At 38.2% G+C, this 24,757-nt stretch overlaps 1 protein-coding gene across 18 annotated transcripts in view; it reads left to right on the top strand.

Annotated features, from left to right (window-relative positions):
• NRXN3 (neurexin 3) overlaps positions 1-24,757 on the top strand; it is a gene marked incomplete at both ends in the record, with an annotated part of 1,469,510 nt that overhangs the window by 1,306,638 nt on the left and 138,115 nt on the right. For 10 of the 18 annotated variants that reach the window (XM_079767583.1, XM_079767584.1, XM_079767587.1 and 7 more), the window contains one exon: positions 12,679-12,983. In XM_079767583.1, the coding sequence (XP_079623709.1) occupies positions 12,679-12,983 (305 nt within the window). Of the gene's footprint in view, positions 1-7,359; positions 7,450-12,678; positions 12,984-24,757 lie in introns of all 18 variants that reach the window. The other 8 variants (XM_079767585.1, XM_079767570.1, XM_079767580.1 and 5 more) reach the window with 1 other exon arrangement.

The raw sequence follows: 24,757 nt of genomic DNA on the forward strand, positions 1-24,757 counted from the left end.
AAGCTTCAGGAAGAGAGTGGAGAATAGCTTCAAAATACAGGGAAAGGATAGGAATTGGTGATTTATGTTCTAATTGTTGCATTAGGGCTCATGGTCTTTAATGTAGTAACACTTCAACAGATATGGCAATTTGATTTAGATTTGGAATATGAAAGAGAAGTTTAAAGTTAACTTGTTTTCAAAGAACTCACTTCAGCCAGTCTTGACAAAGGTCCAGGAATAAGGACATGAACATGTGGTTAGCTGTACATAGAGCACCTGGGTTACAACTCTAGCATGGTTCCAATTGTCATCCCCTAGCCTACTTGGTATTCAAATGTGAGTACTGAATGCAAAAAGGCATATCAGTAAGATAACATAGGCAGAGACCAGAATTCAATGGAAACATCAAGACTGGAAGGGTTCTGGAGGGTTCTCTAGGCTGGGATCCTCCCCACCTTTCCAACCATACACACACACACTCATTCATCTTTGCTGTAGCTTGGGACAAAGATCTTCCATGTTGGAACCTTAGACATGTGTTAGGGAAAGATCCTGAGAATTAAAATAAACCAAAGACTCCCCATCCCTCATCTCTTGCTACTTCCCAAGCTAAGTCCTTGACTGGATTATAACATTTAATTTAGATAAAATCTGGCAGTATAGGCATTATTATCTTCATCTCTTTTTTTTGAACAACTGAAGAAACTGAGGCATTGAGATTAAGTAAATTGTCCAAGTGCACAGAGCTGGTAAATGTCTAAGATAAGAACACACCTAATGTCTGTCTGACTTCACAGCCAATGCTCTTTTCACTTGTGTTGGAGCCAACATTGCTTGGTAAATTGATACTATGATTTTGATATAGGAAGGACATGATAATACAGGGGTGAGCAAAATAGGTTTACAGTTGTAATACAAATAAGTAATACTATAATCGTATATAATAAAGAGCTAATATGCCAATGGTTGTTGTGCCCTCGCACCCTTGCACCCTGACACTCAACTGCTCAGACACTCAAAACTGTGGAGAGAGGATTGGGGACCAGCTGGACACAAATGAGCTTTCAAGAGAGGAATGGGGACCAGCCAGACTGCGGCCCGGGAGAGGGACAAGCCGCCCACCCCATGGTCCCGGGCGCTTGCGGCTATGGCCTGGGCAAAGATGCCTGCCCACAGTCCCCTGTGGCTGCAGCCAGCTGGGGCGAAGCCGGCCCAGGTCCTGGGTGCCTGTGGTCAGTCAGAGGGAGGGAAGCCCGGGTCCTGGGTGCCTGCAACTGGCTAGAGGAGGGAATCCTGGGTCCTGGGTGCAGGGCAAGGCAGAGGCAGTTAGGGGCAGTCAGGTCAGCAGGGGAGGGCAGTTAGGGGTGACCAGGCCTGCAGGGGAGGACAGTTAGTGGTGACTGGGCTGGCAGGGGAGGGCAGTTAGGGGTGACCAGGTCGGCAGGGGAGCAGTTAGGTGTTGATCAGGCTGGCAGGGGAGTGGTTAGGGGATGATCAGACTGGCAGGCAGGCGAGTGGTTGGGAGCCAGCAGTCCTGGATTGTGAGAAGGATGTCCTACTGCCCATTTAGGCCCGATCCCAGTGGCCTAAACGGGCAGTCAGACATCCCTCGAGAAGTCCGAGATTGGAGAGGGTGCAGGCTGGACTGAGGGACACACACCCCCATACACGAATTTTGTGCACCAGGCCTCTAGTAATACATAATAAACGGTGTGTTTGGCATACTCACTACTGTAAACTTACTTTCACCCACACCTGTATGTCTGTCCATGTATATTTTATATTTCTGAACTTATGCAGAAGACATGAGGCAGTGAGCTCCATCAGCTAAGTCTGGGTATGCCTGGATGATCCACACTGCTTCCCAGGGGCAAATGTCTCATCACTTCAGAGATGTGGTTCTCCCTGGCTCATGGGACTACTTAATTGAGTCTGGAGAAGATCCCTATTTAATAATGCCCTTGTACTCTGGTTCTATTAATTTACTTCCCCCAGCTGATCAGTTTTCTGCTCCAAGAGATTAATTTATTTACCTTGGCACACTAAAGGATCAAGGCTCACAACATATAAATAGGTTTATTTTTTTCTTCTTCAGCCCCAAAGGTGTATTGTGAGGATTAATGAAATGATGTTTATAATTGCATTTTGAACTCCTTGGTCTAAAGAAACTTTATAAATATAAGATATTCGGTTTTTGTTGAGATCCATCCATCACTTACAAGGGCCCAAACATTCCAGATGCCCTTTGGGTAGCATAATACCTCCCTTTCTGACTCTAAGAGTGTTTGTCTCAGTCAATATTGGGAACAAGACCAGAGCTGAGCTCAGAGAGTTTTCCCAGTACCTTTCCTTTAGCATCTAGATTTGCTTTGAAACTCACAAAGTGTTCTTTGGGGAGAGAGACATAGTAAGAACCTCTGAAAATCCCTACTATTTAAACCTACCCACATTGATTTTCTTTTGCCTCTGGCTCCAATATGTAATATTTATTCTTTGACTGTTCATTAGACCCATACTCTCATTTTTTTATGTCAACCAAACAATGCAGAAAACTTTTCCTTCTTTTATTCCAGGACTCACACCAAAATACAGAAATACCTCTGGCATTAATTTTGCACAGATGAATGTTGTTACTATATTTCTTTTAGCCTGGCCACGTGCTTGACAGTATTTCAGATGGTATTAATAGTCTACCTGCAAGAAAGCATTTTCTGCCAACCTAGTGCAAATTGCCCAAACCTTTAAGCCACTCTTCCTCAACTTAGCAGTGGTATATCATCATTACCTGTGGCTTGACCTAGAAATCACATTTGTCAATGCTTGAATTGCTCTTTTACTTTCAATTGGGCTTAGAAACCCACTTCGTTTTGGAAACAGGGTTAGCTGAGTATATTTTAGAAGCTACAGAAATACAAAAGGAAACATCTAAGAGATTTAGGAAATATTTAGGATGTTTCATTTTCTGTGATCAGTTGATCTTTGGATGACAACTTTATGGGACCAAATGGAATACGGTGATCCTTCCTTCTAATGGAGGCCTGGTAAAGTTCTGAGAGTGGAAGTGCACCATGGAACCAATGTACTTTATCTCATTAGGAAAGAGTTAAATCATATCAATGATAATAGTTTAAATAAATTGAATGGTTTTCATATCTCAGGTTTTGCATATGCTCTACTTCTTATCCTATACCAAATTTTATGGTGAATTAGTAATAGGGAAACTGAGGCTAAGTGATTGTATAAGATCACACAGTTAGTAAATAATAAAGTTAGAACTCAAAGCCAAGTTTGTCTCCAAAGCCCATGGTCTTAGCTTCTATGCTGTATTAATTATGGTTTTAAGAAATTAGTATAATGTCTAATGAATAGAATCTATATTTGGACAAGTAGAGTGCAAAAATGGTGCTGTAAAAGTTATTTTCTGTGCTATACAGGAGTTTTTTTCTGAGCCCTAGCTGGGTAGCTCAGTTGGTTAGAGTGTCTTCCTGATACACCAAGGTTGGGGATTCAATCCCTGGTCAGGGCACATACAAAAATCAAACAATGAATGCATAAATAAATGGGAAAAACAAATTGATGTTTCTCTCTATATATAAAAATCAATCTTTAAAAAAAAGAAAGAAAAATAGTTTTTCCTCTCTTAGTTCTTCAATTGATGATATTTTCCTTTGGGACTGTCAACATATTTCAAATTTTCTTTTGGTAACATAAATAGAGACTGATGTATTAAGAACTATTCAAGTATCACTTGATTTCTTTGTCTTATCTTCCTCTGTTCTCTTTTTCTTTTATCCCAAATGGGTTCACTCAAGTGTAGGAAATATGAAATATTTCTGTATAGTTGTGGGAGGTATGTGTATGAACCAGTTGGGTCTTAATAATCTTACCTCAGAGTAGTATGCTCTTCACAATTTTATAATTCAACAGTGCATGTTGTATGTGTCTCTGGGAGTTGATATTTAAATAATATAATCAATAGTACAATTGCAAGTCACCATAGGAGGCATAAAGATATCAATATCTGATCAAAATTGAATGGTGATATACACATTTATTTTAAGAAAAATAAAATGTGACTAATATTTTTTTCTAAAACTCAGTTCCATGTAGGTGAATGTCAGATCCACATAAGTAATTTAAGAACTATCTATTTGAAGATCTCTTTGAGCAACTTAAAGGTTTCTGTGTGGTTGAAAATTGAACTCATTACATTTTTGGGGTCTAATTAGTAATGCACACTTGCTTCTTTTTAATGACATTATGACATTACTATTCACAAGGCCATCCTTTCTTGAGGATAGCATCACTTTCTGTTGGAGAATTTATTTCACTCTTTGTTTAAATTTTCATACTGGTTTCTATTTGAAATGTACAACTGAATGTTATTAAGGATTTAATATGAATGTATATGAGTTTGATGAGGCTTGCTCAGTTTTCAGAGTAGTCCCTATGTATGAATTCTTATATTTAGAAGGTTTTTTGCTCTTCAATCAGTCTAGCAAATGGGGCTTGGGGCAAATGAACTCATTCTTATGCACATGTTTCTAAAACAGTTCTCTCTAATGTTTGAGATAAATTAAAATAAAAAACAACAAGAACATGAAAAGAGACTAAGAACAATGTTAATGTGGCAATTTAAACCAATTTGGTTTTCCAAATGACCTTCCATCTTTCACAGCTTTTAACAGTATGCAAGATCACTATCCTTAATGACAGATACCATCAATCTGGTGTGGAGAACTTAAAACTCTTTTCTAAATGTCTTTAAAGCTGAGGTGGAGAAGAATGACTCTCTCTCTTTCACTTTTTGAAGGGTGTAATGTTGAACTGTGGCTATGCCGTCCTCCCAACATATCACATATTGATTGTCCAACATGGTTTCCCCTTTTTATAGCCTATACCATATTCCAAAATGATTTCCTATGGAGCAGTATGTTTAAAAGAGAGTGGGGGGGAGAGGAAGGGATGCTTAGAGCCCTAGGTATTTGGAGGAAGTAATCAATGCAGCTTCTTAATTCACTAATTTGGTGCATGTGGAACTCTGATAATTTGGGAACTTTGGTCACTTAAGATTTTCCCCTGCATGTTACTAAGAATATTTAGTGTTGATTTGCTATTAACTTCACTAATCCATTGCACAGTGAGTAAAGGCCATTAATATATTTAATGTTGGGACCAGCAATGACAATTATAGAAAACCCAAAGTAATGGAATATATTCCAGGTGGATCTGACATGACCCATTTTCCATTTCTCAGTATACTGTTGTCATGACTAAAACTTGAGAGGGGTCAAAGCTTAGAAGATGGATGACATGCCTTGGATGATATTTGTCTACTTTAGGGTAGGATTAAGAGTTATAGATATATATTCTACTTTGAAAAAAAGTGTTCTTTTTCTATGAAGACATGTGAGAATGTACCCAACTTTATTTTATATTAATAGACTGCTGAGTACCCAGATCTACAAAGAAAGATCATCATAATGACCTATCGCTAATCAGTAGCTGTATTAACAGATACAACTAACTTCCTTTACCATAGTCTTAATTAAACAAATAGATTAAATTGCCTTTCATTTTCTTTTCTTTTTTTCCTCCTAGCATCTACCCCTTTTTTGTGAAAAATATACTTTGAGGAAATTTTTAAATTAACACTCCAATCCAATATTGTTGATTGTTCTTTCCATTCAGTGCCCTTTATCCTTTGATATGTCAATATATTATGCTTTACGCCAGCCAGTGAGGGTCCCATAATGTAGGCTGGAAACAGATCCATAGTTGTCTCTTTTATAAAAACCAACAAGAACATGAAAAGAGTCTAAGAACAAGGTTAATGTGGCAATTTAAAACAATTTGATTTTCCAAATGATCTTCCATCTTTCACAGCTTTTAACAATATGCAAATTTTATTGTTGCTGTTTTATAGAATAATAAGTCAGCTTCATAGAATAATTTATTCAAAGGATAAATGAATGGGGACCTTGTCCAAACACTGCCACTCTTTCCTGCCCTACCACTCTTTCCCGTCCTCCCCATCATGAAAGGCAGGCATGTGTTTCCTCACATGTGAAACCTGCCAGTAATAACCCCTATGTGGAGATGGCCCTGAGAATGAAGTGCCATGGCAAGCTTTTGTGCACATGGCCTGATGATATATTTAATTCTAATATTCTTTCTGGCTTTATTTTTTGTAAATGGTTTCCAAGCCACCTGTTTTAAGGTGTTGATTTTGTTTTTAATGTTGGTAATTTAGAATGGGATTCCCTCAGTTCTAATACAGGGCTGAGGGTCCAAAGTAATGAAGTATAACTCACTAGTTTCTGCTTAATAACTGTGAGGTTGGGTGATGAGCTAGTTCCCAAAGCATAGTTTCATTATTTGGTGATTTGAAGCATATTCATTAGGGGTATATTTTCACAACACCACTCTCCAATTCTGTTCTAAGGATAGAAACCATCCAGGGGTGATAACAGTTATGAAATGAAGAAGGGTGCATGCCAGCAGTTAAATGCATTATGTCTGAGGTGGGAAACTGATTAGATATTTCATGCGTGGGAGAAGTGTCCCTAACAGGCTTTAGGAATGGTTGCTTGTTCAGGAAGCACCTCTCACAGGAAGATAAGAAAGAGGAATGTAAACATATATAGCCTGCATCTATTAGTAGTAATAAAGCATAGGCACTTAAAAGTCTCTACAGGCTATCTCATTATATGTATAGCTGTTTTATTTAAAGATATAGACAAATACAGACAAGGGATTAGAGACAGTAAGAGCCATCTGTAAGACACTATTTAACATAGTTGATGGGATGCCAGGCCTCCTTTATGGAATAAGGAGTCTCCCTTGGCCATCAAGACTTAAATGGTCTTTTTTGGCTTCCCTGTGCCAGAAGGTAGAGCAGCTATTGACACTTGAGAGTAGAATAAGGAATACACGGACCGTGCTTCTAGTAGGATACAGTAGAGTGAAGATAGAACATGCATGACTGATGTCCCCTCCCACATTATAAAGCCAATCTGGAAGGCTAAGTTCTCATAGTTCAGGGAGATCTCCTGCCTCTATTGGCCCCATTAAGATGCAGCTGGGGTGAGATGGAAAAGAGTGAAGCTAAACCCATCTTTATAAATGGCCACATCTCTTACTGATTCCCATCCCATGCCATGTGCCCAACACCCGATGGAGCACTGCATAGCTAAGACTAACCTAATGTCTAACCTGTCACCAAGGACAGAGTGACTTCAACTCCACCTCTACTAAAGATAAATTGATATCTAGCTCTAAAAACTTCATAAAACAAACAAACAAAAAAATAGGATGCTTTTTCATGACTTATTGACTTTTCAGATTGTTCTTTAAGCTGTTTTTTAAACTTTAAAGGCAACACTGATAATGAACGCTTCCAAATGGTAAAACCGAAAATCCCCTTCAAATATAACCGGCCCGTAGAGGAGTGGCTGCAGGAAAAAGGTAACCATCGTTAAAACTTTCATTTTAAATTCATTTGATTCTAAACCCGCATTTTTAAAGCCTGCAAATAAATGTTCCTTAAATGATAATCGCCTGCTGCATAAATGACTGTTTTAATTTTCATTATAATTTGTGTCAGCTTCCACCTGCCATATGTTGATAAATCATGCTATAATACATTGCCATTAAAATACAGTTAAAGGGACTAACATCTTGTTTGATATCAATGTGACAGCCACAAACAAACAACAACAACAAAAAAATTCCAGGAACCTCTAAAAAAGAAATGTATTATGGCAACTTAACCACTGCATGACATTATTTGTTAATTTATTTTAAATAGCCTCTTATACCAAAGCTTTCTAAAGAAATTTCAAAAGTGCTTTTTAAACTTCCATCTTGAGGCTGTTTTGGCTTTACTGTCTAACAACAACAACAACAAAAAAAAACAACAAATCATAGATTCTGCTAACTTAAACTGCTTAAACACAAGTTTTATAAGAAGAAGAGTGTTCTTTTTGAACATCTGTTTATAAACAAAGAAAAGAAAGAGAAAGATGAATTTTGCCTTTTGATGCAAACTTATAAAGGCAAAAGGGTTTCATAAGAGATTAATTGTGTCCTAGTCGCAGACGGAAACTAAACACAAAACAAACCTATTTTACACTTTGGTTGTGTGATACTTCCTATATTGGATATTATGCAACAAAAGTGTAAGTGGTTAGGACAATGAGTTGGAAAAGGTAAGGTTCATAAGAGGCAAAACAGCAGTTTCTGATTTGCCAAAGAAAACCACCACATAGCTAATAAGAGAGGGCAGCGGTTATACAACATGTTAGAATTTTCTGTGTGGCTTCTATTGGTTGGGATGTAAACCATTGTCTCTCTATAAAGAAAAGTTCCTATCTTTAAGAAGCTACTTATTCTGTTCTTTCCTGAGCCAGTATAAGCTTTTCTGGTCACCAGACCTTCAGTGAATTTTTAAAATTCATAGAGATTTGATAGAGTTACATATAACAAGCAATTGGGTATATTAGTATATAACTTAAAAATCAAAGAGCTACTACAGTTTTAAAGGGTGAAACATTTGCACCTTTAAACACAGAAAATTCTCACTGAGTTTTAATTGTTTGCCCTGTTTTAACGTATGTGGTCTAATTAAAAATAAATTAAGAATAACTCTAAAAAGCAAATAATTTTGTCTAGTAATCACCAGCTTCTAAAGTCCCTTTAACATTTAAATATGATGATTGCCTCACTTTTAAAAAAGGAAATGAAAATTAGATGCATGTCTGAGTCTCATGTGCCTGAGAGAACTTTTTGTTTTTTTCAATTTTATGTTAATACTATTTTATTTTACTTCATTGCCTTTTGAAGTCTAAGTTTAAGAGCATGCCAGGCATTTTCATTTGTATAAACCATTATAAAGTTATTAGTAAGCTTTGAGTTTTCCTCACGATAGCATTGTTATCAGTTCGTTTTCATATAAAAGGATGCTTTCAAACACGCAACAAATGGAGGGGGTGGGACAGGGACAAGGGTGGTTCAGGAGGGATGGAGGGAGGCATTCTAATCGCTTCATCAAATATGTACATGTTTATATATGTGCACGTATTATTGAAACAAATTATTTGCAAACTGGAAGGTCTTTTTTCCTCTACAGTATTTTAACAAATTACTTTTTTGGTAATTTGGGTGAGTAATCTACTCATTCTATTGCTTTACCTCTTCCTCTGTCTAGCTAACTTTTCCCTCAAAATAAATTGAAAATATATAGCAAAAAACTTGTAGAGGCATAAGTATAAAAGGGTAAAGACAGAAGGATGACTAGGCAGATGGATCAGGAAGTCCTGGGAATGCCTCTTTACATTGACCTCTGTCACTGGGGAAGAGGTCTGGGGCACAGCACTCCCCAGTCTGTTTTCTGGCTCTGTTTACTATCGACTGATTTCCTGACCTTAGACAATGCACTTAACCTCTGAATAGCTCAGATTTCCCATCAGAGGAGAGGATAAATAATACTGCCTATTCCCCAAGGGTGTTCTGAGGTTTAATTAATTAGTCTTTGTGCAACATTGGCTGGAAACATGCAAAGATTTCATTTAAGCCATATGTGAACGTGGTGTCCAAATGAGGCAATAATGAATGACTTTCAACACAGTGGGCACCCACAACAAAAAACAAAAAGTACCGTATAAATTATGTACTGGTGTTAGAACCAATTTTTTTTTAATAATTGGTGATAGAACAATTCTCATTTAGAGATATACATATAGATAAAATAATCACACACAAAAAAACATGATTGATCATAATCAGTGACAATAATGAGACTGGCATTGATTTCAAGAAATCTTGGGCATGTGATGAAACTTTCTCATCAGTCTTCATATCCTTCAGAGGGAGAGGATGGTGATGGCTCTCTCTTGCTTATTCACTTACTCATGCTTTGCTGAGAGAGAGAAATTGATCAGAGGAAGAGGTGGCAGGAGACTTAGATTATGCCACTATTACTTGAGTAGCAGCAAGTTTATTGTTAACCACCTAATTCATGATAAGGAGGGCTATATCAAAATAGACTAAGGCAGATCTAGCCAGAAATAAGCCATGGAACAGAGAAGCAAACAAAAATTTAAATATTTCCTGTGTGGCCTAATGTAAAATTGAAACACAGACATCCTCTTCCCTGTCTTACCCAACCAGTGTCTTATTATTAAGAACTGATTAGCCCGCTCTTTCTGAGAAAGCAGCAATAGCCAGAAGTGGGGCAGTGACTTAATTTCAGAGCCCAGGAAATATCTCTCCTTTCTCCATGCTTGGGTCAGTCTTGAACAAACAAAGGCCACTTTATGGACCTGAATAATGGCAACTGGAATAAAAGAGATCCATCGTTTCTAGCCAGTGTAATTCAGGTTTGCATTTCAATTCTCTCTAACCCTTTAAATTTATTTTTTATTTTTTTAAGCATTGGCAGGATAATAGCACCAGGAAAATAGATAAAGACTACTATAGATGTGAAGTACTTTCAGGAATATTAGAAATAATACAATGTTCTAACTGTAATCAGAGCCATTTACTGATCATCAGTACTGGACTATATACAAAAAAGGGAGATGAATAAAGATTATAGTTGGACAACAGTTGTATGAATGGATGTTATCACTTGGTATTGGGGCTATCTGATTTAAGATACTGAATTTTAGTCCTAGATATCTCCTATTATGCAGCTTATTCTTATGTATTAATTTAAGCTGCCCCAAATGCCTATGTGAGGTTGAGGACATATTTATTCTCCTTTCCCATTACGGCATTTCTTTTCTAGTAAGCATAAAGCTATCAGAAAAAGCTGTTGTCAAAAAATAAAAACAAAAACACAGTAAAGATATGAGCTCCACTGTTATTGTGCTTTGAACTTTTTGCTGTGTGCTTTGTGAGAAATGACAGGCCAAAGGACAGGCAATGATGCATATGCACAGGGCACTGAAGGAATTGGTGAGAAAGTGATGGAAATCTATTAGATCTATTTTGATTGCGCCCTAAGGTTCTAGGCAATTTTTTTATCATTAAGGCCAGCAGATTCCATCTCCATACTCCAGATATCTTTATAGAGTTCAGATCCTTTTCACTATAACAAAATTATCTGGCCAGTTCCCCATCCTGCAGTGTTCAAAGCTTCCCAAGGTGTATTACTAGTAGATCATATTTCACTGACATGCCCTGAGGAGTTGCCCAATGAGTGGAGTTGACTCTTTTATAATGAGTTCCCTCTGAGCAGATGTATTTTCCTTTCTCTGCCTCTTCCATTTAGTCTATTATTATATGTTGAGAAGGTATTCCACATTATGCACCAGAAAATAAAGAATAGCTAACCATTGTGTAGACTTAAAGACCATGTGATAGTGGTAGAGTTAAAAGCTGAAACATCACAGTTTGCCTTGGTGCATATTAGAGATTGTGGAGCAAAAACCTCAATCTTTAAAAATATACTCTCTTTTATTAATCAGACAAGAATAACACCATTGTCTACAGTCATTTACAGCTAAAATATTTCAGAGTGTTAGATTTATGAATGAGTGGAGCGTTGTTTGATCACTGACTAAAGTGGAGAAAAATTTAAAAAGAATATATTTCATTCCATTAGTAAGTACCGCCCCCCCCCCTTCTCTGTATAGAAAAGCAGAAGAAAATAATCTAGAGAAATAATGACATGGCTTAAAAAGCTATTTGTTATTGTTGTTTTTCTTGGAAAGATCTAGAAATACTTTGGAGGAAGATAAGTTGAGTTACACTATTCTGAACTCTATTCTGTCATGATTTCATTCTGAGAGTTTCCTATTCACAGAAGCATAAATGGTTCCCCAAATGGGAACCTCAAGTAAGTTGAGCTACTGATATTCTTTAATCCATTAATATATCTTGATATAATTTTAAAGAATTTTATGTTACTATTTTTTAATGCCCATACCTCCCATTTAAAATATATTGACTTGGAATGACACTTTCTTCTTCCTCCATCTCAGGAACATATCAATGCCTAATTATTCTCCATATTTTAGGGAGAGATTTAGTTGTGTGACCATAATCTCCTTACCTCAACATTAATAGAGGTAAGAATTGATTAGTCTTGGTGTCAAGTATAGATAGAATATTATGTACTATGAAGATTCCTAGGAAATAAGGTGTTTGGTTCACTTTTCTAAGTATGCAATGAATCCAAATCTCTTAATTGGAATTTAATTTCAGCTAATTTAATGTAATCATCAGACCTCGTTTTTTAATTCAGTGGTATGAGTGTCTCCCAAGGTTTTTGTTTGCCATATATAACTCTTTTTAGTTGTTGTTATGTACTTTGTAGGTAACAAATGAATAGAATAGGCATTAATTGTTTATTATTATCATCATCTGATTTAGGAGTTTCTTTTCATTGTCCACAATTACTTAACTGAGAAGACTATAATACTATTCATTATTGAACTAAGGTTCTCCTTCCTCACAATAAAGAAATAGAGACTCGATTATTCAGATACCTAGGATATTCAGCTAGACAGTGGAAGGGATAAACATAATGAAATGTTACTTGCCAATATCTGTATTGAATTTTTATTATCTAATTTTCTCCCCTTCAATTACTCAAGGAAGCCTGTTTTTATATCTGGTTCATTTAGACCAGGCAAGACAAAGAGAGAAAATGTATGGGAATAATGATGTTTCCTCCACCCAACCCACTAGGCCGGCAGTTAACCATCTTCAACACCCAGGCGCAAATAGCCATTGGTGGAAAGGACAAAGGACGCCTCTTCCAAGGCCAGCTCTCTGGGCTCTATTATGATGGTTTGAAAGTACTGAACATGGCAGCTGAGAACAACCCAAATATTAAAATCAATGGAAGTGTCCGGCTGGTAGGAGAAGTCCCATCAATCTTAGGAACACAGACGACGGCCATGCCACCAGAAATGTCTACCACTGTCATGGAAACCACCACCACAATGGCTACTACCACAACCCGCAAGAATCGCTCAACAGCCAGCATTCAGGTAAGTCTTTCTCCAATTATTAATTGGTTTTGCATTTTTTATCTTGGAGACATTGCTATTATGATCGGTGCTACTATTTATTGAGAGAATGTGAATTACTATGTTTATAGGAAGGATGCCTACAGATACTCATAGTAATAAGACCCAGAATAGAGAAAGACAAAACCCTTGCTAAAGAAATTACAAAGTCTTGTGTGCACTCATGGGTAATCACGCCGCTCATATTTATTATTGAAATGGTAAAGCTATTATTCAAAATGAGCCATAGGCAACACTTTCAGTATGAAATACTCACTTCTCTTATTTTATTACCTTTTTTTTTTCAATAGAAAAAAGGGAAAAGGAAGGGGGGAAGTAAAATGTGTTATTATAGGAAAGACTATATCCTAGTGCAATTTCCTTACAACCTCCTGATGGCTTTGTTGGACTAAGAACTGTTCATTTTTTAAGCCAATGGCTAGCATTAAATCAAGGGCAACTGAAGCTAGAGGTTCAACTAATCCTTATGACATACAATCTGTAGTTGATAGTCAGTGTTAATTAATTACACATTATTTTTGTCCATTTTGTTTTCTTTATATTTGATCAAGACCCTAATTACATTAGGTCTGAGTTTAGCTATGTAGGAAGTCCTTATATTGTGCTAATGTTTGTGTTTTTTTTCCACTTAAAAGTAATTACACTCAAGCTAAAACTTAATGCTTTGCTGACTCCCTTGGCATTTCATAAATCTAGTTAGTAGTGGATAGAAGGTTAATCAAGTTATTAGCCTTAAATGCTCTGGCATAAATAAGACATTCTAACTGCTTGTGGGGAAATTATCCCTAGCCTCATTAGTATTTATAGACAATTCAGTAGAAACCAGTACTTCTTTTCAGTTTCTTAGTTTTAAGACATTATACAGGAGTTCATTTTAGTCTTTGACATCACCCTTCTATTAACTTCAATAGGCATCGTAAATTTAAAGTCAGTAATCCATAAGCCCCTTATGTGTTCCCATTCTTCTGAATTAAGTTAGTGTGAGTTAGATAGAGGTAAATATGCTGTCTTCCTTTTTCCTTTTAATTGAGCAGAAGTATCCAAACAGCTCTTCCATGTGTTCACACGCATGATTTGCAGCTGTATATACTGATGATATCATCAGGACAATCTTATGTGTTTCTGAAAGGCTGCAAGAACCTGGTTAGCCTAGCAGTGTCCTAGTCCCATGGGCTGTTTCATGCATACCTATACACATGCTCCAAAAAATAGCTTTTTCTCTGATATTAAAGCAATAACTCCTGACACTTCACTCTACTCACTGAAAAGAAGATAAAAGGCAATATATATTTCTATTATGACTCTCTATAGCTCAAAAGCAGATCTGTTTATTGTTGGTGAAAGCATGGTTCTATCTGCACAGGTCTTGGCAGACTTGTTTTGTTTCTGTCAGAATACATTCCACTAACTCTGTGGGAAGCAGAAGAGCAAATGGCTTTTTTCTGTCGCAATGGCTTATCCTATAGTCTTTTGCAAGGCCCAATTTTCACTGACACCCCAAGAGGATTTAATGTTACACCGGATTCAGGGACTAAGCCATGGTAATCATCGGTTTTTGGCTTTCCCTCTTGTGGCAGATACATAAGTGGAAATACATTGGGTAGTCTTTTCACACGGAGAGAGCCAGAGCTTCTGGGGAAGTGTGGAGTACAAAATACTGAAGTCTTGCCAATGATTATGACCTTAAACATCATAGAACCTGTTCTCATTTTAGTAGATGTGGACTGCTGGAGGCTGTGTGATAGCCTCCTGTCTAGTGTGTGTTTCTTTTCCTTTGAGTCTAGTCATAATTGGATTATATCTACATGTTTTTCCTTTTGTTTCCACTAAGGCTATAAAATTTGTTATAAATCTGTTGATGTTCTTTATTTTTAAGGGTGTGTAAATGCATACTCTTGAAGGAAAGCCAACAGATGAGCAGAATTGGATTAGACTGAGATAATGTATAAAAATGACCCATGTCTTTGGAAGACTTGCTAGAGGAAATAACTTTATGTTAATGGTTTTGGATATTTTTATTATTGCCAATGAGCCAGAAGAACTCTGTCCTGGGCTCTGTAAAAACTCAATAGCTTGCCTTGTCTGCAAGCCTATTTTGAGCTCAAGTACATTCTATAGACTACATCAAACCTATGTCAGGACTAGGGACCCAATAACATTTGGATTATATCCATGGTTTGGGACAATTCCCAGACTCCAATACTTAATACTTCATAAGGGAGAAAGAAATTGGGGAAGACTGGATTTCATATTTGTCAGATCCATCATTCACTTTTCTGAACAAAACTCTGTTCTGTCCTCCTTTACTTTGATAATATTGATAGGGCAGGATTGTCCTAAAATGAAGCTCTTCCAGTGAAAATAGAATAAGGATGTGAATTTGCAAGTATAAAAACCTGGTTGTTCAAAAATCAACTGTTTCCTTCTTAAAGCGTAAGCTAAGAAGATATCATATGAGCCGTTTCTTTCCAGTAGGCCTTGGGGAGTGTTGATTTCCATTCAAAAGAAGGCTGAAAGTGCTTTCAGTGCTGCTCTTTACTGTGAGTGTGAACAAAAGTTTTTTAGTTGATATGGCCCCCCTGGGAGTAACTGGTGCTTTGATATTTCTGATAATCTTGTTTGCTACAGACTTACTTGTGAATTTCATGTACTCTGTGGAATTACTAACAGCTATGGTACCCAAGCATCAGGTCTTCATTCTATATTAAGAAGTATGTCTCTAGGTGCTCCCTGAATAAATAATAATAATACTGATAATAATAATAATAATAATTTAGATTTAGATTATATCCATGGTTTAGCAGGTAGTTACATGATAATTCTCAAGTAAAGGTCTGGCACTTAAAAAGTGCTCAGTACGTGTTTATTGAATAAATCAGAAAACAAGCTAGGCTTTACTGCATACCTTACAATCATCGAACAACTAGAAGTGGCATGGCTTGTGGAGCACTTTCCCTCCAAAATGATCAGTGTGCTTTGGGACAATTTTATTTTTTTTCCAGTGGAAAGGCTATAGCAGAATGATTAATGGATGTGCTTGGAGTCAGAATTGCCTGGGTTTAGAACCTATTTTTTCTTCATATTAGCTAGGTGACCCCGGGAAAGTCACATATGCTCTAGTTAACTATTGCTGTGAAACCAATTTTCCCCTTAAACTTAGTGGCTTAACATGATAACTACATCATTGGATCTCCCTCTTTTGTGGGCCAGGAATTTGGGCAGAACTCAGCAAGGCAATTATTCTGCCCCACATGGAGTCAACTGGAGTTACCCAGTGTCTACTATGGTCTGGAGGGTCAGACATCACGCACATGTCTTTGTGCCTTGGTGGTGAACTGGAAGCACTGGACTCAGCTGGGTCTATGTCCCTCTCCCAGACTCTCCATGTGATCTCTCCAGCATAGTAGCAGGACTTCTTTCATGGAGGCTCATGGTTCCCAGAGAGAGTTTTCTAAGGAACAAGAAGTAGAGACTGCCGAACTTTTAAAGCCTGAGCCTGGAAACTGACACATTATCACATCTAACATTTCTCTTGGTCAAAGCAGCCATTTCTCACTTTCAGGAAGGGAGGCATAAGCCTCACTTCCAACAGGAAGAGTGGCAGGAATTTGCAGCCAACCTAAAACTACCGCATTGTAAAATTGGGGGAGTAGGATTCATGAAAAGGTACTATTGGTGCTTGTAGCATGTAATGGTTGTGAGGATAACTGAGTTAATATAAGTAACATGCTTAAAACAAGTATATCATGAACTGTAAGACTGAGTGTGTTTTAAGCTTATTTTAACATTATTTCCCCAACATTTGGTATGCAAGTCAATACCCTCCCAAGCAAGAATTTACATTAGAAAATGCAGTCATCTCTATTGGTTGTTGTGTAGACACAATGGAGTGGATATTTTGGGGGATAGGAATTTGAAGGAGAGTCAAAATAGAATTTGGAGGCTAAAATTAGTACTGGCAAATAAAACAAATTATAAGATCTCGAGTCTCTGATACCCCATTACCCATCTTTAACTTTCTCTTCCATTTTTAAATAAACCTGGATTTCTATGGGTCATGGAGATTATGTTTCTGCTATTAAATATGCCTACACATATTTTCAGGGTTACAAAAAAAAGGAATTCAGAATCCTTGCCATCATGGAGCTTAGAGTGCAAGAGGGCTTGACATGGTCTATCAATATGAAACAGTGACTTATAAATAGTAGTATGTTGGGAGTGAGGGTGGTGTATGAGGTGGCTTGACTGGATCTCATGGCTGAAGAGGTATGGAGCTGGAACTTGTAGGTGAGAACAATTGAATACATGGTGAAAGCAACAAATTCCAGGTTGGTTGAATGTAAGAAGCTAAATTGTCAAAGTCGGAGATGATAACTCTTAAGGGAGATAGCCAAGTCCAACTGAAACCGAGAGACCATAGAGGGGATTTGTGAAAGACAAGAGGTACAGATTCTCAGTCGTGGCCTGAACCCTCCCCGCCAATTGGAAGAGGACCAAAAGGAGAGAACTGAATTAGGTTCCCTGTGGGTCTTACTACTAGGAATGCCCAACAATTGTGAAGACATTTCCATTATATTACAGCTGACCCCAATGTCAGTAGGTTACTATCATTGCCCTGATAGGTCAGCTTCTAAAGTAGAAAAGTTCAACTCAGTCTATACTCAAATTTCTTTGTCCTCATTTAATACAGAAGGCAAAAGTGAGAAACAAGAGTCTTTTAGTGATAACTTTCAGCCACCAAGATCAGAATGTTCCTGTGAGAGGGAAAAGGGCCAAAAGAAAAACAGTTCCAAGAATAATGTGTATTCTCTTACCTGAAGCCTCCAGACTGAGTAGTTATCAGTAAAGAAAGAACTCAGTGTATTCTGTGCATATCACTATTTGGAATAATTTACAAGCTATTAACAGGATACTGATCATGACCCATTTATGTGTATATGTGTGTGTCAGGAATTAATAAAATCACTTTGACCTTGGCCACTGCTGCCTGGTACCAGAAAATTACCAGAAAATCACAATGCTCAGCCTGGATTGAAACTATACTGTTTATCAGTCGAAATGAAAGACTTGAGAACTTTGTGAGATTTGATTCTTATCTCAAACTCACAAATTTGGTGGTCAAATGTGAACTACTTTAAAAAATTCCAGAAGGTAGCCAAAATTTTTCAGGCTTTGTAGCACTGTCTATATGGAAAGTCTTCTTCTGGTCTGCTTTCAGTTTTGAGCTGGAGATAGTAAGAAGCACACTTCAGCCTTCATAGTGATGATTGTAAAACAAAACAAAACATAGACTTGTGCCCTAACCGGTTTGGCTAAGTGGATAGAGCCTTGGCCTGCGGACTCAAAAGGTCCCAGGTTCGATTCCGGTAAAGGGCATGTACCTTGTTTGTGAGCACATCCCCAGTAGGGGGTGTGCAGGAGGCAGCGGGTCGATGTTTCTAACTCTCTATCCCTCTCCCTTCCTCTCTGTAAAAAAATCAATAAAATATATTTAAAAAAAACACACACCACAGACTTGTGATTAAAAAGTTGATCTTTCACACTGCATGATCCAGATAGAGTGCCAGTATGTTGAAGGGAAGAGAGAGTACTTTAGAGTCAGAATTTCTGCTTTGGACTTAGCTGTGTTCATCCAGTTACTCAGCTGTGTGTCTCTAGGTAGGTTGCTTAGCCTCTCTAAGCCTTCATTTCATTAACTGTAAAATGGGCATAACATAGGCTTGTTGTGAGGAATAAATATGACCATTGGTGATTTTTCCTATAAGTTTTCACTAATGTTAGAGACATTAGGAAACCTTGTCAATCCAAGAGAGTCTTCCAGAATTCATAGAACCTCATAGAGCTTAGCTTTCCTGTACATTGAAGACTTTTTTTTTCTATGTCCACACAAACCCACAATTACCCAGAATTTCCTCCAAGGGTCACAGATTGAACCCAAGCCCTGAACTCAATTAGAAGAGATTTCCATGGGAGATTCTTTCATTTTTCTGGAGTGAAAATTGACTTTGCTGAACAGTTATTACACACAGGGTGAAGCATGTGAAACTGCCATGTTTGTAGAACAGATAGTTAAAAATTCATATGATTCCACAAAATATATGACACTCCCATTTTACAGCATGTTGCTATCAAGGGCATTTTGACTTTGACTAGAATACTGAATTTTATCAAGTTTCTTTGTCAAACTGTCCTGGATTGGGATACAAGATAAATCTACCTCATCCCAAATGCCATGCTCTAACAGGATATAGATCATGTTGTATCAGGAACAGTTCTACTTATCCAGAGAATTATCCCCTTTGGGCTCCTCCATCATTTCCTTGGTGCCACCAGCATCATAGAAATGAGACAAGGAGTCCTCACAGTTTTCAATCCCTCGCTTTTACCAGTAGACAACAGAGCCTCCAGGGGGAGTTTATTTTTAGGATCAGCGCTCAACTAATATTGATTAACAGCCTTACATAATGTGTGGCTCCAGGGCTTGCTTCTTTCCTGCCAAGCCTCATAACTGGGGAAGGCACCAAAGATTTGTCAGAATAATTAGACTTTCACTGCCAGCCAAGAAATATCTTGTCTTCTTCTTACCCTTATGCAGGTACTTTCTTTTTCCCTCTCAGAATAATTTGGGGAGAAGAAAATTGGACTCCAATTTACTCAATACCTGGAAGGACTCTTCAGCGACATTTTCTCTCTGAAATTGCACTGTTCTTAAAAACAAACAAACTTGATGTGTTTACCTCCCTCTTAAAGACTTCCATGTTGACAGTACAAATAAGCTAGGGAAGAGAATATAGTGTGGTTTTCTGTTCATCCCTCTTTAACCGTTTGCACTCAGATGTCGAGTGTGACTCGACACGGTTAGCATTAGAATAAAGGAATCGAGAAAAAAGCAAGCGAGTGCAAAGGGTTAATACTTTAATCCCAATGGATGAAATCTGCACTTTCCAATGCTGAGTTTAGCCACTTCAAAAGGGTCCTCTGCCCCAGCTGGTTTGGCTCAGTGGATAGAGCATCAGCCTACTGGCTGAAGGGTCCCAGGTTTGGTTCTGGTCAAGGGCACATGCTTGGTCAAGGGCATATGCTCTGAGAAGATCCTCATTGTGGATAAGTTGGAAATCTGGGAGTTGCTAGGAGATGTTGTAGAGATGCCCTTCTAATTTGGTTGTAATACTTCCAGGGTGGACTTTCCACCAGAACTGCTGATCAAGTGCTGCATCTTATTTTGTGACACCTGAACAGCTGGGAGGGAAGTGGGATTAGCTCTTGGCTACTCACTGTGGAGGTCCTCAAATATTTTTAGAGCTCCCGGTGCTTTTTCTAATCACCTAACATACTGCTTGGCCAAGTCTGATGCCCAAATTCTTAACCTATGGTGTGTGGATATCCTTCTTGCTATTTCTCTGTGCTGTTTTCTAGCACAGTGCTCTAGGCACACAAGTCTTCCTGAATTTACTTGAACATAGGATTAGCTTTAGGGACGGGTGAGTAATATAGGGTTCTTCAATTGCAAAGTCTGAACCTGTCTGCATATAAGTGTTGATATTTTGTTTATCATGGATTTTTGCATTAATATTGATTTTTAAATATTGCAATAAAATATTATTTATGTTGATAACTGAATGTTGGGGCACCTTAGATAAGGCCTCCAATGTTGCACCTTAGATAAGGCCCAGTCCTACTTGAACATATAAAGCAAGTCTGTGTCTTTTCACTTGCTGTTTCCATTGCCTGAAGCAGCTTTTTCCAGCTATTTTCAGGATTTACTTCCTTACTTTATCCAGGCTTATATCTATATGGCAACTTCCAGAGAGACCCTCTTCAACCATGCTTTATAAAATAGCACTCTCTATCACCTCCTGCTTTGTTGTTTCTCATAACAGTTACCTGTTCCTGACATTGTGTCACATGTTTTTTTGGTTTATTCTATTTACTACACTGTGAGTTCTAGGATGGCAAGCTCTTTATTTCCGGCTATAAGAACACAGTAGTACAGAAGAAACACTCCGACAATACTGGTCAAAACATATGAATGGCAGCAACCTACCAGTACCTTCTCAGGGAGAATACACTTAATACTTATAGGTTGGATCTCACTTTCAAGCACCCTGCTCCCCCTCCCCTTGAGGCCCACTCTATGGTACCACTCATGAGTGGGGATTGACATCAGCATGGTTTTGCTGCTCTTGAATCTTGGCCTTAAGAATAAGGAGTTCTAGAGATGACTCTTTGTCTTTGGTGGGCCAGATAGTTCTTGATGGCTTCTGGCCTTTAATTCTCCTTCCTTAGGACTTATTTGTCATCCTACTAGCAAGGGCTGTTTCTAGCACTTTTGGAAATGCACTATCACCAATTTCCCTCTCTAATTTGTTCTTCTTATTTCTTTTCCAAATTTCATAATTCTCCTAAAACCTACCTTTAAATATCCTATATAATAAAAGCCCAGAGACCAAAATGGCAGAACGACCAGAATGACCAGAGATTAGAACAACTGCAGTCCCTTGCCCCGGCCAGCCACACCCCCACATCCGGACCCCCCCCACCCTGATAGGGGGTGTGGCCATCCTGCAAACTGCCCGTGGCCCCTTGCCCCAGCCAGCCCCACCCCAAGTGGGACCCCCACCCTGATTCAGGGCCCCCATCAGGGCAGGTCAGCTGGCTCCCACCCATACACTGGGCCTCTATCCTATATAATAAAAGGGTAATATGCAAATTGACCCTAGTGGTGGAATGACCAAAACAACTGCTCGACCAGTCACTATGAGGCACACTGACCACTTCTCGGTTCCCTTCCCTGGCTGGCAGGCTCCGATCGCCTGATGGTGAATGGGGAACTGGGGGTGGGTGATGGCAGGGGTCAGGGCCAGCTGCAGGCAGCCAGGGAAGATGGCCCTGGTTGCAGACTAGGCCTAGGGATCGTACCCATGCATGAATTTCATGCGCCAGGCCTCTAGTAGGAAAATAAGATTCTTTTAAAGGCCCACTGCTTCTATTTATTGGTATGGATAGGAAGTTATCTTGAGGCTCATTTACCTGTCTGTATGTGTGTAAGTAGGTTGATGGGAGTCTTTTATCTGCTTTCAGTTACCTCTTTTGTTTTTCTCTCATGGCTGAGTATGTTGTGTGAACCCATTTACTTATAGTCATAATCCTATGATTCAGCTGGCTCCAAAGTTACCTATTTTCTTTAAGATCTTTTGAAAGAACAATAATGGAAGATACTATGAGAAACCACTAGATTGAGAGCAGTTCATCTCTCTGCAGTTCATCACTTGACATTCAGGGCCTGCAACAGTGTCTGCCACAAAGTGGGGCTCAATAAATGTTTTTTGAAGAAAAAAAATGTATTAAATAAATGAATGCTTATCTGCAGAGGGGGCTATATTATTTGTGTTCAAGGTCAACAAAGACAGCTGTAAGAAAGCAGCCTGGTGTGAAGGGAAAGGATGCATTGAAGGAACCATTGGGAGACTTCACTCATGGATCAAGAAGTAGTTACATCCGTGACTCTAGGCTGCTATGGAATTTTGCTTTTTGGAGTTCAGTTTCATCCTCTGAAATATAGAGATTAAAACTTCAATCATGGATAGGTTAATATAATATAAGCCAAGTCCTAAATCCTAAATTGATGTGACTTAATAAAGTTTATTATTGTTGTTGTTGAATTGTTTTAAGTTAGATTTTAATCCAGGTCTCACTAGCAGAGCTAGATTAGGATCTTTAAAAAATATATTTTTGTTTACTTATTAATTAGTCATTTGACCTCTGACATGGCAATTAGCCTCCACAGTCTCCAGGTTTTCCTCATCTGAGTGTTAGAGTAGATTCATATTATCCCCAATATCTTTATTTTATTAAACAGTATCTAACAAGATGCCTATCACATACAGTGAAAGTTGAATGGATATATAAATGAATTAGAGGGACGAAGAAGAAAGAATGAGGTGAGAAGAGATGAGAGCTAGCAGAAATACTCTGTAATTACGTTGCTATAAGAGCTATATGCCCATTTCATGGATTTGGATTGCTACAATTGATAGAAATGAATAGAATATCTTTGATCTAATTAAAATAATAATATAAATAATGATTTCTATGCTGAAAGCTATCAGAAAGGGTTCCACAATTACCATCCCTACTTAATACATGTCTCTTGAGTCATCAAAAAGAATCCATGATTCCAACTTAAACCAAGGTCCAATAATTGGTATTATTTTTTTCTTAAAATACATCTTTTTATTTCTATTTACTGGTACATGTGACAGGGAAATTAATTCCAGCAGTAATCATTGCTAGCCAGGCTGCAAGATGGATACATCCATTCTGTCTTTGACAAGACAGTAGAAGAGGTGGGATGTGCTTTTTCCTAGCTTTCTGGTGCATGTTTGAATGATTGTAAAAATTAGAAACATACCGAGACTGTTATGACAACCCTGCCTTTTGAAACCTTCTAATTAATGCCTTGGGTTTTCTAGAGAGCTAGTTTTGTGAGCTAAATGGAGAACGTAAGGTTCTCAGTTTTTTTCATCATCCAGGCATTAAATGGCTAGGGAAGTAAACGCACACCCTACCTGTGGTGGCTGGCAGTCATTGAGGGAATTATTTGATGGAAATTTGATTGACTTATATATACAATGCAGCCTCTTCTATCTTTCATTCCATCAGATAGTGTGTGTGTGAGAGAGAAAGAGAGGGGGAAAAGGAGGGACAGATGGAGGGAGGGAGATAGGTAGGGAGGAGGGAGATTGAGAGTGAGAGAGATCATGTGTATTTATGTGTATTATATAGAATGGTAGCTTTTAAACTGTTATGTGTATGCAGATCACCAGGATGATTTCATTAAAGCACAGACTGGGAATTGTGATTCCGCTCTGGAGGAGGGCCTGAAATCATACACTTCCCGCAAAGCTCCCAGGTGATGTCATGCCGCAGTATGTGACCTCATTTTGTGGAGCAGTTCCTGCTGAGTAGCTGTAGCATCTGTTTACCTATCTCTTCCAAATGGTCTCCCCAGATTTAGTTCAGGGCTCTTCAAGACAGGAAATCTCATTCATCCAAAGCATTATGTAAGTGAAAGAGTAGATATCCAATTGAAGATTTGCAAACAAAAATGTATCCCATCGGACAGTCCTGCTTCTGTTTCCATTTGTTCCCTCACCCTGCCCCTTACTCTACTATGTACTCCAAAGGCAAATGGGGGGAGGAAAGTAGGTAGAATTCAGCTCGTCATAATATTTATTCCTCTCTTTGAGAGCTGACCTCCAATGAAAGCAGAAGGATGTGAATGATTTTAATCTGCTTTAACAATGGGAAACCAGTCTGGACCTTCTTGAGCAGTATAAATATATAAAATGACAGATTTTTCTCCTCTCCTCTCCACTTCCTCCTCCCAGATACTGAGAGAGACTCATATTCATACCCCCACAACTCACACTATAATGCACAGTGAAATTCACCCAGCCTTTATCTCAGAGCTGCTGTTCTGATGATTAATGCCCTACTGGCTGGGAAGCTGCTCTGCTAGAGAAAGACAAGGAGAGAGGAAGACACATTAACTATATCTCTGAGGCCATTTCTCATTATTTTTATTATCATTATTAGTTCTTGCTGTCCTATCTATCCTGTTAGAGAATGCTTGATCTATTGACAAGGGGGAGGGGATGACATTTGAAAGCGAGTTTCAGAGCAAGGACAAAGATAGAAATAGACACTCTTTACTAAAGAGAACTTAACTGAAT

The sequence above is a fragment of the Cnephaeus nilssonii genome, assembly GCF_951640355.1.
Source record: "Cnephaeus nilssonii genome assembly, chromosome: 4".
In the NCBI taxonomy this organism is placed as follows: domain Eukaryota; kingdom Metazoa; phylum Chordata; class Mammalia; order Chiroptera; family Vespertilionidae; genus Cnephaeus; species Cnephaeus nilssonii.